This window comes from Schistocerca piceifrons, chromosome 3 (assembly GCF_021461385.2).
Source record: "Schistocerca piceifrons isolate TAMUIC-IGC-003096 chromosome 3, iqSchPice1.1, whole genome shotgun sequence".
Classification (NCBI taxonomy): Eukaryota; Metazoa; Arthropoda; class Insecta; order Orthoptera; family Acrididae; genus Schistocerca; species Schistocerca piceifrons.
Window position 1 is genome coordinate 803,947,170 of NC_060140.1, and position 20,546 is coordinate 803,967,715.

General features: G+C 39.8%; 1 protein-coding gene across 1 annotated transcript; it reads right to left on the reverse strand.

The window, feature by feature from the left end:
• Positions 1-18,460: 18,460 nt before the first annotated feature.
• On the reverse strand, positions 18,461-19,387 carry LOC124789680 (homologous-pairing protein 2 homolog). Its single transcript, XM_047257116.1, has one exon. It carries the CDS (start codon positions 19,283-19,285, stop codon positions 18,659-18,661), a length of 627 nt encoding a protein of 208 aa, XP_047113072.1. The 5' UTR covers positions 19,286-19,387; the 3' UTR covers positions 18,461-18,658.
• Between the last annotated feature and the right edge of the window lie 1,159 nt (positions 19,388-20,546).

Here is a 20,546-nt window from a genome sequence, read left to right on the forward strand (position 1 = left end):
TGTTGTAGCAGATCAAGGATGCACGGACCATGGTCCAAGAGTCGCATGAAACCTGCCATTGATCTGATGTCAGCCGATCCCTCATCTTACATTCTTTTAATTATTATTCTTTTTTTTTTTTTACTCATCTTTCATTTCTTTCTGGGAGGGAGAGAGCATACCATTGCAGAACTTAATTCTTTTGAGCCACGCTAGTCTAGCTGATACTGGGGCAGGGGGATCACAAGTTGGTATACTAACTCGTTTCACAGCATATTATTTTTAAACTTGTGCAGCAATACAGTTGCAGCAAGAAGAGTTGCAAGTAAGCGTACAGGAAATGACACTGTTTAGCCATCAGTGGTTCATGTCCCTATAGAACATACCTTGTATCAGTGAGCTCCATCATCCTATTCATTAATAGTTGAACTATGAAGGTAAGCAACAATTTTGTGTGTTTCTGCCAACCAATAAACATTTACTTCATGAGCATCAGTCAACAATAATATAAGAAAATACTTGCTGTTGTGAAGATTCACTGTCCCACTTGGAGAAGGTCTGGAATTATCTATGATGGATAAAGCAGCACCAAGTAATAAGTACAAATTACAGAAGAAAACATGGCAGTTTCAGGATAGCTGGACCAAAAAATATTTTTTTGTACAATCATCATTTACGTTATTTGCAAAAGCGTCATAGCCATCCCAAAGGAGTACAACTTGAGGAGTCACTACAAACGTCTGCATACTGCATTTTCTGAACTGCCAGAAGAACTATGTAAATGGAAAGTTTCTTCCTTGAAATGAGAGCTGGCATGTCAGCAAGTGATGTTTAGAAAACTTATTAACAACTCAGAAACTGCAACAGAAAAGTTTTTAAATATCTCACCTTACAGCAAACAGTTTTTGGACACTTACTGATAGGGATTGTATCAAAAATTATTTCTAGATAGCTTCCAACATTTTTTGCCTGGAATCAGACAAACATTTTGAGAAAATTCAGGTAAACTTGATGACTATGCTAAGGAGAATTACTGCAGTGTTGGCAAATACAAAGGACCAGTTAAAATATTTGCTCAAAGAAATTTGCGTACTTTTCATTGGTTACTGACAAATCGCCTGACATCACCTCCACACCCCAATTTTTAGTATTTGCATGCCAGATAATGAAGTATGTGAAGTGTCGATTGGAATGACTTCACTGTCAAGGCAACTAGGGGTAGTGAGATGTTCGCTGGACTCTTGGAACAGTACTCGAACATTGATGTAAATCTGACTAAGTTACCAGGTATTACAAGTGATGGGGTGTCTTCCATTGTAGAAATTAATTTTGGATTGGTATAATAACTAAAACAGAATTTAGAAGCACACAGTGTTGATCTGACAGAATTATGCCATATAATCCACCAGGAGACTTTGCGCCCAAGAAAATAGGCTTTGAACATGTCAAGAAAATTGTTGTTTCAACAGTTAATTTCAGAAAATCTCGTGGTCTCAATCAAAGACAGTTTAAAACTTTTCTTGAAGACACTGACAGTGAATTCAGTGATTGTTTTTTTTTTTTTAAACACAGAAATATGATGGTTAAGTCATGGTAAAAAAATGATTTTTGGAGAACACATTTAGTCCAATTTTGGACAATATTTTACAACTACTACCAAACTTTAACCATTTATTTTCACTGATAAATTAAGGACAGAGTGAAGTTACCAACAATTGTAACTGTATGAGTGGAGTATCGATCCTATTCCAAAGAATCCCGCTGGTGGAAAATCCACAGTTGAGCACTATAACAGAGGTTGAAAACACTGCTTCAGTTGTAAGGTTCTTTTTATCTTCCATTGTTTAAACAATGACCAGTTTCAGGTTCTTACATGCCCATCATCAGGTATAATACTGAAATAAACAAGAGACTGAAGATGATGATAATTTTTGCACACAGTAGTACATATGAGAAAAAACAAAAAAGAACCCAGACTGTCAGATTATAAAAAAACTCCTATACCAATTAATAGGTGGCAGCAGTAGCACAGAAGGGATACATTAAAAGTAGGGGCAATTCAAAAACTGCTAACAAAAAGCCGGCAGCTCAGCAAGGCTTATGTGAGATAAGACACGAGACAAATTTTATGTGATGAATGACAGAAAAATTTTAATTTAGTGGGGACACAATAATGATGCACAATAACACATCACAGGCTAGGGTAAAAATTAAAAACATGAAATTCCTATTAAAAGAGGACACTTAAGAGCTATGTAAAATAAAAGCTTGGTGGACCTCAGAGTCCTCATTATAAGAAATAGGCGTATACCATATAGTAGCTAAGCCTAATTAAGGGCCACCAAAGCAATGGTGAAAACACTGACCCAGTTAAGAAGTATACAGGTGTAACGTATGTAGTGAAGACTTCAAGGTTCACCCAACTTCTATTTTACATAGCTGTAAAAAGTCCTCTTTTAATAGAAGGTAGCATATCTTTAATTTTTTATCGTAGACTATGGTGTGTTATTGTATGTCCTTATCTGTGTCTCTACTACATTAAGATTTGTCATTAATGATGTAAATTTTGTCTCACGTCTTATGTAAGCCTTGTTGAGCTGCCAGCTTTTAGTTAGCTGTTTTTGAATTGCTCTACTTTTAATGTGCCTCTTTAGTGCTACTGCTGCTAGCTATTAATTGGCATAGGAGATTTTGACAGTGTGGACTTTAAGGTTTAGCTACCTACCATTTTGTTTAGTAGTGAAATGTTTTTTTAATAGGAGTGACACATGTGTATGTTCTTTTAACTCATGACTGTGGCACCTTGTTCCACATCACCATATATGTCCTTCTAAATTAAAAATTTGCATTTAACTCATGGGAAAGGGGGAAAAATTACGGTTTATGCATAACCTTTAAGTCGCCAGTGACCAGTTCGGAGTTTTACTGCAGTTCTGTACTGCTTACTCTTCTGTAAAGGCTGGGCTAGTTGGTCCCAAGTTGTTCTTCCTGTCAACAGATGGCAGTACTTTTGCCTATCTAATTTACCAGTTTGCTTCCTCCTTCATGTGCACTACTATGCCATCTGCTCACTAGTGGTGCACCACATCCTATTGTCTATCGCGGTGCTCAGGGTCACAGCATAAAGTGTAAGTGTTCCTGTGTTCATTGCGTATTTCTTTACCCAGGCAGTCGCCTACTGATTTTTCTGGTGTCTCTTTGGCACCGACGTAGGTTTCACTGCACCTAGCCCGACTGCTGGTTTCTAAAATGTTATATGGAGCTTCTTTTTTCTTTTCTCATATGTAATATTGCATTTAAAAGTTATTACTAGCTTCAGTCTCTTGTTTGTTTTCTGTATCACACCTGATGGTGGGCATGTAGGAGCCCGAAACACGCTGTGGTTTAAGCATTGGAAAATAAACAGAAACTTACAACTGAAGCAGTATTTTCAGCCTCTGTGTCTGCCAAAGGATGTAGCTACACTATGTGATCAAAAGTATCCGTACACCACCAAAAACATACATTTTATATATTAGGTGCATTGTGCTGCCACCTACTACCAGATACTCCATGTCAGTGACCTAAATAGTCATTACACATCGTGTGAGAGCAGAATGGGGTGCTCTGCAGAACACACAGACTTCAAATGTGGTTAGGTGATTGGGTGTCATTTGGGTCATATGTCTGTACGCGACATTTCCACACACCTAAACATCCCTAGGTCCATTGTTTCCAATGTGGTAGTGAAGTGGAAATGTGAAGGGACACGTACAGCACAAAAGCGTATAGGCCGACCTCATCTGTTGCCTGAGAGAGACCGCCAATGGTTAAAGAGGGTCGTAATGTGTAATAGGCAGACATCTATCCAGACCATCACACACGAATTCCAAACTTCATCGGGATCCATTGCAAGTACTATGACAGTTGGACAGGAGGTGAGAAAAGTTGAATTTCATGGTCGAGTGGCTGCTCATGAGCCACACATCATGTCAGTAAATGCCAAACGATGCCTCGCTTTGTGTAAGGACTGTAAACACTGGATGATTGAACAGTGGAAAAATGTTGTATGGAGTGATGAATCACAGTACACAATGTGGCGATTCAATGACAGGGTGTAGGTCTTGCAAATGCCCGGTGAATGTCATCTACCAGCATCTGTAGTGCCAACAGTAAAATTCGGAGGCAGTGGTGTTATGGTGTGGTTGTGGTTTTCATGGAGAGGACTTGCACCCCTTGTTACTTTGTGTGGCCTACATTGATGTTTTAAGCACCTTCTCGCTTCCCAATGTTGAAGAGCAATTCGAGGATGGCGATTGCATCTTTCGACATGATCAAGCACCTGTTCATAATGCACGGCCTGTTACGGAGTGGTTACATGACAATACATCCCTATAATGGACTGGCCTGCACAGGGTCCTGACCTGAATCCTACAGAACACCTTTGGGATGTTTTGGAACGCCAACTTTATGCCAAGCCTTACCGACCGACATCGATACCTCTCCTCAGTGCAGCACTCTGTGAAGACTGGGCTGCCATTCCCCAAGAAACCTTACAACACCTGATTGTGAAAGCTGAAGCTGTCATGAAGGCTAAGGGTGGGCCAACGCCCTATTGAATTCCAGCATTACTGATGGAGGTTGCCACGAATTTGTAAGTCATTTTCAGCCAGGTGTCTGGATACGTTTGATCACGTAGTGCCGAAAACAGGGCTTCCTTGGGAAATACGAAACAAAATCCCGAGTGTATGAGTAAATATCACATGGATAATATTCGTAGGTATTACAAACATAACAGTACTGGATTCCCAGTTAAACACCAGATGTCATTCAATATGAGAGGCAGAATCCCCACATATCTATTCAATTCTGATATGCATAAAGTTGTTGGACCCCTCCACTTTTCCTTAATTCACTGGTCAGAGTGTCAAACATATAGATTGTCACTAATCTCGCAGAGGCCGAAGCAGCACTACCGAAGGATTAAGAACACGTTCTGATGTATTTCATTCCAGTTGATCGCAAATATTGATACACTTATCCTACATGCTTGAACGCCTTTTATTTGAGAGAAATTGAGGCAAAGTACTCAAAGTTTAAGTATTTTCTCCAGAAGGAGGATGTATCCTTTGTAGTTTATGCAAACTCTGAATGCCTTCTCACTTCTGTGCAACCCATCTGCCTCCCGTACAGCTATTGCAGGACAACACGTACCATTTGTGGCAATGTACCAGGTTCCATTTTCATGTTCACTTGAGATATAATCATTTATCTCGTAGATTGGGGTATATCTTGTAAGATGGTTGCTCTCTGAATTTCAAGCACTTCCAGTGAATGTTGACAAGCTTTATCACTCCAACATTCCTATAATCATCACACAGGAAGATCAATCACTGTAGGATAATGCAGTTGGCAGCTCTATTTGTGGGCTGCCAGTGACTAATACAGCTGAAAAAATCGTTGCCATCTAACTTGCAAATTCCGCAGTGCAGCACACAATTCATGCTACTTGAATTATCAATTACAATGACACATTCAAATTTTCTTTCGGTTTGAGTGGGTATGATGCCTATTACTTTGTTGAGCCATTGGCTGATTTTGCTTATGCAATAATCAGGTTAATGACTTAGCAGACAGCTCAAACAAATATATTTTGTTTTTCAAGAGAATCATCCAGAATATTATGCTTGCTATCTGGGCTCTCTAAGATTCATGCAGGCAGCTCTTCAGGGACATGGTGAAACCATGCGTCAGGGTGATATGTGTTTCACTCAAGCTGTGCATCTCAATTACACTTGTAGTAATAGTTTTATTCATCTATATGTCTCTTTTGCAAGGAAGTAGGACATATCTTGGTATTACAATTTAAGTAATTCATGTATAAAGACATTTACAGTGTTACAGATCTAGCATGACAAGGGTAGCACAGGAAGGAGGATTTAACCTTATAGTAGGAACCATTCCAATATTTGCCTGAAATAATTTAGTGAAACCACATAAAACCTAAATCAGGATGGCTACATGAAGACTGGAGCCACCACCTGCCCGAACACAAGGCCATTCTGTTTAAAATAGTGCTACCAGATGTGCCACCCCCCCTCCCCCCACTCCCACACACACAAACCACCTCTCTCTCTCTCTCTCTCTCTCTCTCTCTCTCTCTCTCTCTCTCTCTCTCCCTCTCCTCTGTACCAACTGAAATGCGGAGCTTAGAAGGATGGTAATGTCCTAATATTAAACACTGCTTAGCTTTGGGAGTAAGTTTTTCCAGAGAAGGGAAAAAAAGAAGAAAGAAATATAGTGTGAAGGTTTTATGTCAAATTTTGGATGTTTTATTATCATTATTATTATTTGTTTGTGTTACATTTTTACCAAAGTTCTACTCTGTATTGTCTTAGTAATTCTTCACAAAATAACTTAATTGGATAGATAAAAAAATCTACTCGCCAAGCAACAACAGAATACACACATAAAAGAAGGTTATAACTAGGTAAGCTTTTGGAGTCAGTGGCTCCTTCTTCAGGCAAAAGGGTTGAAGGGGAAGGAAGGGGGAGTGAAGGAAAAGAACTGGAGGGGTCAGGAAAAGGGGAAGATTTTGGGAAAGTCACCCAGAACCACAGGTCAGGGAAGACTTATCAAATGGTATGAGAAGGAAAGAATGATTGTTGGGGACTGCATATGAGATCTGAAAACCTGAGAGCTTAAAGGTGGAAGACAGGATAATATTCAAGACAGAGATTAGTGCTTAAACATTGAGCATGGGTTAATAAGAGTGAGAAGCAAAGTGCATTGTACATAACAAAGGTGGGAGGGGGGCGGTGAAAAATAGACGGTAAGACAATGAAAGATGTAGAAAACTAAAATGGAGTGAAGAAAAGAGTAGTTACTGTGAAGATATGCTGAGATGGAAGAAATTAACGTAACATAAGGAGAGAACCAAGGGCATGTTGCAGCACTAGTTCCCACCTGCAGAGTTGTGAGAAACTAGTGTCTGGGGGAAGAATCTAGATGGTGTGTGTGTGGTGAAACAGGCATCAAGATCACGGTGTCATGTAGTAGGACATGCTCTGCAACGGGATACTGTGTGTTGCCTGTGTACACCCTCTGCCTATGCGCATCCATCCTCATTGATAATCTAGTGGCAGTCATGCAGATGTAATAGGCTGAACAGTGTTTACATAACAGTTGGTATATGACATGTCATTTCACAGGTGGCTCTCCCTTTGATAGTTTATGTATTGCCAGTTACAGGGCTGGTAAAGGTGGTGGTAGGAGGGTGCATAGGGCGAGTCCTGCAGTGGGGATGGTCACAAGGGTAGGAGCCATAGTGTAGAGAGATAGGTGCAGAAGGAGCGTAGGTTCTGAGAAGAATATTATGGAGATTGGGAGGGCAACAAAAAGCTATTCTAGGTGTGGTGGGCAAAATCTCAGGCAGAATGGATCTCATTTCAGGGCATGATTTTAGGAAGTCATGGCTATGTCGAAGTAACTGACTAATACATTCCAGACCAGGATAATACTGAGTGACCAATGGTGCGCTCCGAAGTTGGTTTTTGGAGGGATCAGCAGTACCAGGATTGGGTGTGATGGCCTGCAAAATCTACTATTGAACTAGGCTGGTGGGGTAATTACATCCAGAGGCTGAGGTGAGAATGGTTGTGTATTGCTGTAAGGAGTCTGCATCCAAACAAATATCTTTGCCTTGAATGCCACGGCTGTATGGGAGGGAATGTTTCTTATGGAAAGGATGGCAGTTGTCAAAATGTAAGCAGTGTTTTTTGTTAGTAGGCTTAATGTGGACAGAAGTGTGTAGTCGGTCTTCGGTGAAGATGAGATCTGCATCAAGGAAAGTGGCATGGAATTTGGAAAAGGATCATTTGAAATTTAATTGGGAGAAGTTACTTAGAGATTCCAGGAATTTTAATGGGCCAGCCTTACCATGAATCCATATGGCAAAAATGTCATCATGTATCTAAAGCAAACCAGGAGCTGAAAACTTTTGGATCCCGGGAAAGCTCCCTCCAAGTGACCCATGAAAAGGTTGGCATAGTAAGGAGCCATCCCGGTTGCCATGGCCGTGCCCCTAATCTGTTTGTATGTCTGCCCTTCAAAAGTGAAGTAGTTGTTGGTAAGTATAAAGTTGATTAAAGTGAGTAGGCAGGATGTCATAGTTTTGGAATCAGTTGGGTGCTGACTGAGGAAATGTTCAGCAGCAGGCCAGCCATGTACATAGGAGATGTTGGTATAGAGGGAGGTGGCATCAGTGTGATTAGGATGGGCACGGATTTCAGACGATATAGGAAATGGTTGTTATCTTGGATATAGGAGGGAAGTCTTTGTACTATAGTTTGCGGGTGCTGATCAACTAAGGCAGCTATATGTTCAGTGGGTGCTTTGAAGCCAGCAACTACAGGACGACTAGGATGATTGGGTTTTGTGGAACCAAGGTGGGGGTGTGTGGTTTGGGTGGGGTAGAAATTCTATGGATTGGGGTGTTAGTCCTTGTGAGGTCCTGAGGTTTTAAGGAGAGGCTACAGATCAGTTTGAATCACAGGGATAGGATGTTGATGGCAGATGCTGTATGAAGAGGTGTCAAAAGACAGCTGGCACAGACCTTCACTAACATGCTCCTTTTGGTCAAGAACCACAGTGGTAGATATTTTGTTTGCTGAGAGTTTAACGATGGAGTCATCTGCTTTTAGGGAACAAAGAGCCTGGAGTTCTGCTGAGGAAAGATTGTAGGGACCTGAGGAAGGGTTGTAAAGCAATGCTGGATGCGAGGAATTCTTGGAAGGGATGATTGTGAGTTAGTGGTGGCAGATCAAGTTGGGATTGTGGCCGAAACTGGTCAAGGCAAGGTTCAATGTCAGGTTTGCTGTGGGAAAGGTTTTGGGATTGGGTTGCAAAGTGATATTTGCAGTTGACATTACATGTGAAGGAAAGCAGGTCCCTCACCAAAGCAGCATGATTGGGTGCAAGTTTAGGGCTAAAACTGAGACCCTTAGATAACGCAAATAATTCAGAAGGTGAGAGTGCTTTAGACGAGAGGTTGAGGAATCTATACTGTTGTGACTGGTTCTTGTGATTATGAGTTATTCTTGGTCTGGAAGGCAGTGGTGAAGGCTGTGGGATGTTAAGGAGGTTGGCCAAACTCAGTTTGTAGGGGAGGAATGGTGGTCGATGGTGTGGCTGTTTAGGGAGCTACAGAGGGACAGGAAGGGAAACACCACTGTTCAGGTAGTTTAGGAGAAAGTGGGTACCTTTTTGAGGTGAAGTCTGGCATGAAATTGCAGTCTAAAGGTGGCTTAGTGGATGATACCATCCAAGGAAACATGAGGGGCAGATAACTGCAGGATGTTGTAGGAGGAGAGAAGTCTGGTGGAGTGGAAATTGGCTGTCGAGACATATAGGTCACAGATGAACCAGGTAAGAGCAAGAGATTGCTGTATTTGAAACTGTAGAAAGAGAATGGCGTGGAGTAGGATTACGTCCAGACACAGGGACTTTCAATGTTAGGCCTTTTGGAGTAACTCCAAGGTTTCAAGAAACAGAATGTGGGGTCTTAGTTTTGATAGTGATTCTTCAACATATAGAATCTATGGCTTAACAGGTACTTTTTAACTGCCTTTTTAAAAAAGTCTGTTTTGACAGTTTCTTTGTTCTCTTTCATTTCACAGTTTTATTTCTTGGTAGAAAATGCTGTTTTGAGTTTAATATTTATTCTTTCTTGGTAAATGTAAGTTCAGTCTAGACCTTGCTCCATGGTTACGGACAGAGCTATTTGTGCAGTAATTATCATTGCAATTTTTAATACATACAAATGATTGGTAAATATATTCACATAGTGCACTTAAAATCCCCAGTGTTTCGGATAGAGCTTTACAATGGGCTCTACTACTATTTATGGTTGTTACTCTAGTGGCACTTTTCTGCAGTCTGAAAATTGTGTTCATATTTTGTGCATTTGTTCCCCAGAAAAAATTCCATGGCTAAGGACTGACTGTAGATATGAGTAGAATGTATCTAAAAGACACTGGCTGTCACACATTGATGCAGTACTCTAGGGGTACAACATGTTGAAGACATTCTGTTAGTGTGTTCACATGACTTCAACTGAAAATGGATATTTAGTGAGAAACTTTGTATTTGTTACAGTTTATAGATGTGCCATCTACATTTAATTTAACAGTGTCATTTTTGTTCTTCAAACTGAAATTCATGGCATTTGTTTTCTTTATGTTCAATGTCACTTTATTGCTTATGACCAATTGTGAATTTCCTTGAGAGCTTCATTTGCTTTCTCTACAAGAAGTCCCTCTTTCTTGGTGACCACAATACTGCAACCATCTGCAAAGAGAATTTTTTCCCCACATCCAACACAACCGAGGAAATCATTCATGTATATCATGAAGGTTCTAAAATGCTACACTGAGGAACTCCTGTATTAATGTATTTTGGATATGATGAATGTTTTAGTGAAAGTTTAGCCTTATTTCAGGTATTGTGTTATCTATGTTCTTTGTACCCTACCTGCTAGTATGATCGCAACCAGCAATTAGCCACCCCTCTTATACCTAATGCTTCTAAGCTTATTTGGCAGAATATCATGGTCAACAGAATCAAAGGCCTTAGGAAGATCTAAAAATATGCCTGTTACACTCATCTTTGTCAAGAGCAAGAAGTACAACTTCTGAGAATTTTATTATGGCTGATTCCCTTTTCGGCCACTTTGGAAACCAAACTGTGATTCACTTAAAAGATTATGAATATAATAGAGGGAAACATTCCACGTGGGAAAAATATATCTAAAAAGAAAGATGATGAAACTTACCAAACAAAAGCGCTGGCAGGTCGATAGACACACAAACAAACACAAACATACACACAAAATTCTAGCTTTCGCAACCAATGGTTGCCTCGTCAGGAAAGAGGGAAGGAGAAGGAAAGACAAAAGGATATGGGTTTTAAGGGAGAGGGTAAGGAGTCATTCCAATCCCGGGAGCGGAAAGACTTACCTTAGGGGGAAAAAAGGACAGGTATACACTCGCACACACACACATATCCATCCACACATACACAGACACAAGCAGACATTTGTAAAGGCAAAGAGTTTGGGCAGAGATGTCAGTCGGGGCGGATGTACAGAGGCAAAGATGAAGTTGAAAGACAGGTGGGGTATGAGCGGCGGCAAATTGAAATTAGAAATTAGCGGAGATTGAGGCCTGGCGGATAGCGAGAAGAAAGGATATGCTGAAGGGCAAGTTCCCATCTCCGGAGTTCTGACAGGTTGGTGTTAGTGGGAAGTATCCAGATAACCCGGACGGTGTAACACTGTGCCAAGATGTGCTGGCCGTGCACCAAGGCATGTTTAGCCACACCCTCTGGCTCCTACCCCTGTAACCGCCCCCCGGTGTAAAACCTGTCCCATGCACCCTCCCACCACCACCTATTCCAGTCCTGTAACCCGGAAGGTGTACACGATCAAAGGCAGAGCCACGTGTGAAAGCACCCACGTGATTTACCAACTGACCTGCCTACACTGTGAAGCGTTCTATGTGGGAATGACCAGCAACAAACTGTCCATTCGCATGAATGGACACAGGCAGACAGTGTTTGTTGGTAATGAGGATCACCCTGTGGCTAAACATGCCTTGGTGCACGGCCAGCACATCTTGGCACAGTGTTACACCGTCCGGGTTATCTGGATACTTCCCACTAACACCAACCTGTCAGAACTTAAAAGGTTATATTTATTCAAGTAATTCATTAAACTGTCATTCATTCATTCATTCATAAAAAATTCTGTTATTTTTGAGAATGATGACAGCAGGGCAACTGGCTGGTAATTTTCTGTCTTGTACATTACCTTTTATTATTATTATTATTATTATTATTAGCAGAGGTACAACTCTTACCTGTTTTATCTGGAAATTGCCCTGATGTGAAAGATTTATTTATTACATTCATTAAGGTAGTTTGTATACTCTCTATGCATTGTTTCAGTACATACTTTGGTACTTCTTCTAAATCTACAGACTTTTACTTTTTGTACATTTTTACTAAGTTCATGCTCTGTGGTTGGTAGCAACAACATTTTACTTAGTGTATAATCATTTACAGGTATTATATTTGTTTTTGGGAATTTTTGCGGTAACGTCAATGCAATATTAGAAAAATGCTCACTCAAAATAGAGGCTAGTCTGCAAGCTGTTCATTTCGCGCCAATAGCAAGTGCACATGGGCAGCCAAACAAGGAGTAGAGTATCAGTTTGATGACATGGAACTTCTAAACATAAAAGTTGTCTTCTTACCAGTTAACACTATGAGCCATCTGCAGTCACTGGATCAAGGAACAATTGCCTCAACAAAGTGTAATTACACATGCCAACTTGTTAAGGCTACCATTAGTGCAACTGAACTACAAGAAACAGTTCCGCATTGGAATGTACTGCAAGCTGTCTACAACATATCTGCTGCTTGGAAAGAAGTTACAACAGACACCATAACTATGTATTTTAAGAAGACCTGGGCAGCAACTGATAATGCCGCTGAAACTGAAGACAGAATCAATGAGCCAACGTCTGAACATACACATAATACAGGTACAACTTAAGATACTCATGATGTTCTTATAAAGACTTACACCTTCTTGTACTGTCAACACAGAAGATTGGACACAAGCAGATGACAAAGTCTGTGCTGATGAAGAACCCAACATTATTTCTTCTGATGATACAGAAAGAATGATAATGCATTACTGTCACCATCTAAGGAAGAACGTGAAGATATGACACCGCCACCTTGTGTTGAAGTTGCAGCTGCAGTTACTGTCATCCAGAGATTTGCTGCGACTTCTGACGTCTCCATGGTATTTCAGGCTGCTCTGGATGTGTTATCTTCAGAGTGTGCCACAATATTACAACCAGCAGTCTAACAAACAACAATTAATGCCTTTTTTCAAATTAATGTATAGAAATAAGACATGTTCTGATTAAATCTTTATGTTACAAAAAATAGATTTAAGTGTTTATTACAATTATCATTTGTTGTATTACATGACACACTAATTTCATGGGTAAAATATTGTTCTGCAATATGTATGTAACTGTATTGATTGTGAGGAGAAAAAATAAGATGACAAGTATTAGACAATATGTACATACACCTCTCTCGTGGAAACAAATGCCAGAAATACTGTTGTACATACACAGTGTAGCTATTTTTCTTAGAGACCATGAAAATACAGCACCTACATTCATTGTAACCCATAACAAGAGAAAACGTGAACTCAACAATAACAAATTTTTGTAAATAAACCTTGTTAATGCAAACTTTGTTGAAAGCAAATGACTTATTTTTCAACCCGTTCAAATTTGGTTAAATTAGGGTCTACTTTATTTATAAATAACTTGCCTCTTAACAATGAAAGCAAAATGATTCTCTTTGCAGATGATACGGTCGGCATAACCATTGGCAAAAATTTACATGATACCATAACAAAAAGCAAGTTGGTACTTGAGTCTATCACTCAGCAGCTAGGAACCAATAGGCTAATTCTCAATAAAGAGAAAACTAAAACAATACTACTGAGGAACAACAACAAAAGGAGAATAGAGGAATCACATCAGTTACTGAATATGAATGTAGGTCAAAACACAAAAACTCTTATCACTCACAATAGATAATTATTTACTCAGGGGAAATGACATTGCTACCCTAACAAACAAACTAAGTTCAGGTATATTTGTTCTAAGAAGCATTAAATCACTAGTAACAGACAATGTGATGTGAATGGTGTAGTTCTCATATTTTAATGCTGTCATGACCTATGGAATAGAAATATGGGGTCAGTCGATATGGATGGAGGTATTGATGTAGCCATCTTAGAGGTGGAGGTCAACATCGAGGAAATTGCATTGTTGGGTTGAGGAGGAGCAGGGGAAGGGGAAGTAGGTTTCGAGGTTCTGAAGGGCTGTGGATAGCCTGTCCTCACTCTCAATCCACATCATGAAGATGCCATCAATGAATCTCAACCAGGTGGATGGCCACCGACAAACTGTGGCCAAAAAACAGCTGGGCGATCCACCAAGTTGCTAAGCATGCTGCCCAACACAATGTTATCCATTTGAATTACTGCTTCACAGCCTGCGCCATCTAGATCTTTCCCACCAATACCAACTTATCAGAGCTGTGCAGGTGTAAACTAACTCTCCTTGTAATATGTCCTATGTTCCCGTAACTCTCCTGGCCTCAACCTTTGTTAGCCATTGTCCTTCACCCAGCTGTCACCTTACCTGTTCCCACTCCAGCACTACACAGCCTTCTATTTCACAGGCACATCCGGTCTTTTTACTTCTCTCTGTATCTGCTCTGCTGCCTCCCTCCCTGCCTCCACCTAACCTCCCACCACATCTAGCTGCCCTAACTTCTCTCCACCTTATCTCCGTATGCTCCAACAAGCAGCATTTTACTGTCCCCCACTCCTACCATACTATCCAATAAGTGAATCTCATTTACCAAATATTGTTAATTATATATTATGTCACTTCACACTATCAAATGTAGAAGCAATGTAGAATGTCAATTTATATTATTATGCACTCTGACTGTGTTGACCACGTAGTCACAGTGACTACTATAATCATAAATTAATTGTGTTTACATTTGTCCTATGATATCATGTACAAACAAGGTGCTTAAGGTGATTATTGTACTATATAAATAAAATAAAAAATAAATATCAGTAAAATTACAAAACCGTCAAGGTGGTAAAGGAGTTTGTTTTTATTTAAATGGCAAACAGTTTCAGACTTTAGCCCTTTGTCAAGTCATTCACATAAATCCTACCACAACAACATTGTGTGTGTGTATGCTAGTCACACTGCTTGTATGAGTAATACAAGCAATGTGGAAAAAAAAAAAATCTGTGCAACATTAATGGTTTGTAATATCATTGCCTACTGTCTGCTGTCATCTAGCACACTGGAAGTGAGTAAAAATAAATATGTTCACTCTTTTGATAGTACTTTAGTAATTAGATGTTTGTAGCAGGCAAGAAATAAATATTCCGGGTACAAATAGACCCAAAGAAAATATGAAGGGTATTATACAAACAGTACTGTGTGTTCAGTAACCTGCTACCTTCCATTTCTCTCAGTATGAAATAGAACACTAACAATTAAGATTCAGTAGATGCCAAAAACATCTGTCATCTATCACATCTTTTATAAACTGAATTTTAAGATTTGTAAGAATTATGCACGGTTATGAACTGTAGATTAAAACTGAAGAAACTGCAAAAAGGGGGGAATTTAAGGAGATGGGACCTGGATAAACTGACTATACCAGAGGTTGTACAGAGTTTCAGGGAGAGCATAAGGGAACAATTGACAGGAATGGGGGAAAGAAATACAGTAGAAGATGAATGGGTAGCTTTGAGGGATGAAGTAGTGAAGGCAGCAGAGGATCAAGTAGGTAAAAAGACGAGGCGTAGTAGAAATCCTTGGGTAACAGAAGATGGTGGTGGTGGTGGTTAGTGTTTAATGTCCCGTCGACAACGAGGTCATTAGAGATGGAGCGCAAGCTCGGGTTAGTGAAGGATTGGGAAGGAAATCAGCCGTGCCCTTTCAAAGGAACCATCCCGGCATTTGCCTGAAACGATTTAGGGAAATCACGGTAACGGAAGAAATATTGAATTTAATTGATGAAAGGAGAAAATATAAAAACACAGTAAATGAAGCAGGCAGAAAGGAATACAAACGTCTCAAAAATGAGATCAACAGGAAATGCAAAATGGCTAAACAGGGATGGCTAGAGGACAAATGTAAGGATGTAGAGGCTTATCTCACTAGAGGTAAGATAGATACTGCCTACAGGAAAATTAAAGAGACCTTTGGTGAAAAGAGAACCACTTGTATGAATATCAAGAGCTCAGACGGAAACCCAGTTCTAAGCAAAGAAGGAAAAGCAGAAAGGTGGAAGGAGTATATAGAGGGCCTATACAAGGGCGACGTACTTGAGGACAATATTATGGAAATGGAAGAGGATGTAGATGAAGATGAAATGGGAGATTCGATACTGCGTGAAGAGTTTGACAGAGCACAGAAAGACCTAAGCCGAAACAAGGCCCCGGGAGTTGACAACATTCCTTTAGAACTACTGACAGCCTTGGGAGAGCCAGTCCTGACAAAACTCTACCATCTGGTGAGCAAGATGTATGAGACAGGCGAAATACCCTCAGACTTCAAGAAGAATATAATAATTCCAATCCCAAAGAAAGCAGGTGTAGACAGATGTGAAAATTACCGAACTATAAGTTTAATAAGTCACGGCTGCAAAATACTAACGCGAATCCTTTACAGACTAATGGAAAAACTAGTAGAAGCCGACCTCGGGGAAGATCAGTTTGGATTCTGTAGAAATATTGGAACACGTGAGGCAATACTGACCCTACGACTTATCTTAGAAGCTAGATTAAGGAAAGGCAAACCTACATTTCTAGCATTTGTAGACTTAGGGAAAGGTTTTGACAATGTTGACTGGAATACTCTCTTTCAGATTCTGAAGGTGGCAAGGGTAAAGTACAGGGAGCGAAAGGCTATTTACAATTTGTATAGAAACCAAATGGCAGTTATAAGAGTTGAGGGACATGAAAGGGAAGCAGTGGTTGGGAAGGGAGTGAGACAGGGTTGTAGGCTCTCTGATGTTATTCAATCTGTATATTGAGCAAGCAGTGAAGAAAACAAAAGAAAAATTCGATATAAGATGAACATCAACAAAAGCAAAACGAGGATAATGGAATGTAGTCGAATTAAGTCGAGTGATGCTGAGGGTATTAGATTAGGAAATGAGACACTTAAAGTAGTAAGGAGTTTTGCTATTTGGGGAGCAAAATAACTGATGATGGTCGAAGTAGAGAGGATATAAAATGTAGACTGGAAATGGCAAGGAAAGCATTTCTGAAGAAGAGAAATTTGTTTACATCGAATATAGATTTAAATGCCAGGAAGTCGTTTCTGAAAGTATTTGTATGGAGTGTAGCCATGTATGGAATGAAACGCGGACAATAAATAGTTTAGAGAAGAGGAGAATAGAAGCTTTCGAAATGTGGTGCTACAGAAGAATGCTGAAGATTAGATGGGTAGATCACATAACTAATGAGGAGGTATTGAATAGAATTGGGGAGAAGAGAAGTTTGTGGCACAACTTGACTAGAAGAAGGGATCGATTGGTAGGACATGTTCTTAGGCATCAAGGGATCACCAATTTAGTATTGGAGGGCAGCGTTGAGGGTAAAAATCATAGAGGGAGACCAAGAGATGAATACACTAAGCAGATTCAGAAGGATGTAGGTTGCAGTAGGTACTGGGAGATGAAGAAGCTTGCACAGGATAGAGTTGCATGGAGGGCTGCATCAAACCAGTCTCAGGACTGAAGACCACAACAACAACAACATGCAGGGAAGAAGAGGAGGAGGAGATTACTGTTTAACGTCCCGTCGACAACGAGGTCATTAGAGACGGAGCGCAAGCTCGGGTTGAGGGAAGGATGGGGAAGGAAATCGGCCGTGCCCTTTCAAAGGAACCATCCCGGCATTTGCCTGAAGTGATTTAGGGAAATCACGGAAAACCTAAATCAGGATGGCCGGAGATGGGATTGAACCGTCGTAGGGAAGAAGAGGCATGTAGATGATGGACTAGCATGGAGACCTGCACAAAACCAGTCTTTGGAAAGATCACAACAATTACAAGATTTGTAAGTAATTTTGAGTAAGAAATGGCATTAATTATGTTAATAGTTATCATGAAACATATTGAAGGTACAGAGCATGCTGGTATTACAATATGTGTAAAAATATATCAGTTATCATCATATAGAAGGGGGGAGGGTGTATGTGTGATTTGTTGAAATACCAGCAGCCTAAAATAAAATTGCTGCCAAGGCTGCTTCTACAGCAGCAGATCACATATTTCAGTTAGCTGTACTTATTCTTATGCAAGTTTTAAGCAGTAATTTCTGTGTGCCCTCTCACACCCTCCCACTTCATACCTTTGAAGGTTCATATTTTGATCTAATCTGGTAAGTTTCCTGAGAGCTGATGTGTCTGGCTGGCCCCATAGCAACACTGGAATCAGCAGCAAAAACTAATATACAGACAACTAGGCTTATTCTGGCTTCGTAAACTCAAAGAGTTTAATTTTGTTAACATGTTTGTGTGCGGGCACATTTTAAATGGTAAGTGGTAGAATAGTATAATTATTTGCCCAAATGTCATTTTACAAAGATATAGAATTTGTGAGGTTAATATAAGAAAACACACGAATGGATATACATATATTATTTTTTACACATTCACACACTTTTTTTCTCTATCAACCTTTTCACGCATTAGCAGGAAAAACGTAAGCTACAACTGTTCTCATAATAATATGACAGCAAGAAACTGATACCTTATGTTGGCGTGTAGTCGTACATGTCAAGGCAAAGAAAACACCGTAGCACATCATTAGCAATCGTTTAATAACTAACAACTGATCGTTACTTCTCTACAATCCACTGATGAGAATGTGGTGATATATATATATATATTAATACAATGAAATCTGTTCACTGTAACACGATTCCATAAAGTTTGAACTGATACCTTTCATAAACCATAGAGAAAAAAGAAAAAATTAGAACAAACGAGTTGCTATTTAGATCAGAAACATGACAATGAGACTCCTGCATCTTCATCAGTTTCAATGCCTAATTCCTCTAACAGGGATTTCTTGTCCTTAGGATAACCTTCAAGTATAGAGTTTACAATATCCATACAAAGCGATTTTCGTTTCCTCCATTCTTTCACATTTTTTTCACGTAAATTCACAATTTTATCTCGTTCCTTTTTGGAAATGAGTACGGCATTTTTCGAAAGCTGTTCTAGTTTCTCGGTCAGTTTTGAAACTTTCTCCTCCAGCAAGCTCTTTTCCTTCACAGCATCTTCTGTTGTCAACGTAGTAAGCAATTTTTGAAGCAGTGACTCTTGCGCACGAAGCTTCTGCTCAGCTGATTGCAGTTCATCAGATACCTTCGCAATTTCCTTATCTAAATCACTAAGTTCCTTACTCATATCTTCACTGTTTCCATCCTCAACTTGCTCGATAGCATACACTTTCTGTTTCCCATAAATTTTCTCCTTAAGTTTTCCTTTTTCAGTTAATTCATCAAGGGCTTTTTGTATAGCAGTTTTTCCAAATTCTTTATGAAGGTTCATAAAGATATCATTTGCGCTGTACGGGCGATTTTGATCCCGTAGATATTTTAACACAGCCTCGCTAGCACTCATGTTTAATACTTAAACACACCAACATACGCTATAATCCCGCGCTTTCCCTTCAAATTTCTTCTTCGTACGTAGAAACGCTGAACCGGTAGGCATTTGTAAACAGGAGAAAACAAATGACCTTCGTCAATGTTATTAACGGTATCTAAATTCTGATCGGAAAGGCAGTAGATAACGTAGTAGAACACTGTCTGCTATCGTTTTATTTTCAGTATAGTATGACATCTCGAACCTGCAAAATTTGTTAACTCCTGCCTAGCTGTCTCGGTATGTATCCAAAGATATAGAGAATTCTCTGTCATATGTGGTTAGTTACTCGTTGGTTTGGTTGTACTCTCTGAATGGAACTAGTGGCGGGAAATCGTATTCTAATCCTCATTATATTCCCATAATGTGAATTTTCTTGCCATTGCAGTAGTGTAGTGTGTCGGAGTGGCTTACTGAAGACTTCCAGAAAAATCTGGCGTTCGTGCTGAAGTGTAAAGTGTTTAAAAGTTTTTGAGCTGTGGCTGCGTACTGTGTTTTTAAGTTATGGAAACTGTTAGTGAGACTGAAATTCAGGCGCTTCAGAAAGAAGTTAACAGGCTCCAACAAGAAATCGCCGAGTTAAAGAAAAAACACAGTGAAAACACATATGCGCAGTTGCATCTAAATCGTCTCCCTGAAACGGAAGGTGGCTATGTTCGGAACGCCTCATCAAATAGGGAGTTGTCAGTCTCGTCGACAGCTCTGAAGCAAATGCTTTCAGTGAACGATGATTTAAATGACATGACTTTCTCAGCTATCCAGAAAACAAAAGTAACGAGTGATTTATATAAACTAGATGTAGAATGTAAATCATACAATTTGTTATTCCATTTAGCGTGTCATTTGATGACCGATCCAGATGAGAGTGTTACAGTTAGGTCTTTAAAAGTTACATTTCAGAATGCTTCACTCGTGGATGAAATAATGCCTTTTGTTAATTCGTGTCACCGAGAAAAAAATCTGCAAGAGTTGCTCTCAGGTCTTACTGATTACGCTGCACTTTGCAAGATCAGAGAAACAGTTGTAAATTGGTTGTGCAATGAGTGTTCTTCAGCGCTTCGCATAAATTCTTCGGTTGATAATGGGACATACATAATGGAAATGTATGGTAAGCAAAACTGTGAACTGTATCTGACCTGTACTTGGAGTATTCATTGGCAGAAGAGGAACCATAAGATGTGCCCATTTTTGAAAATATCAGTTCATAGAGACGATTTCCCTATGGAACGACAGAGAG

Bases quoted from the DNA above. Each gene is read 5' to 3' on its own strand.
- LOC124789680 (XM_047257116.1), bottom strand. From the start codon at position 19,285: ATGAGTGCTAGCGAGGCTGTGTTAAAATATCTACGGGATCAAAATCGC.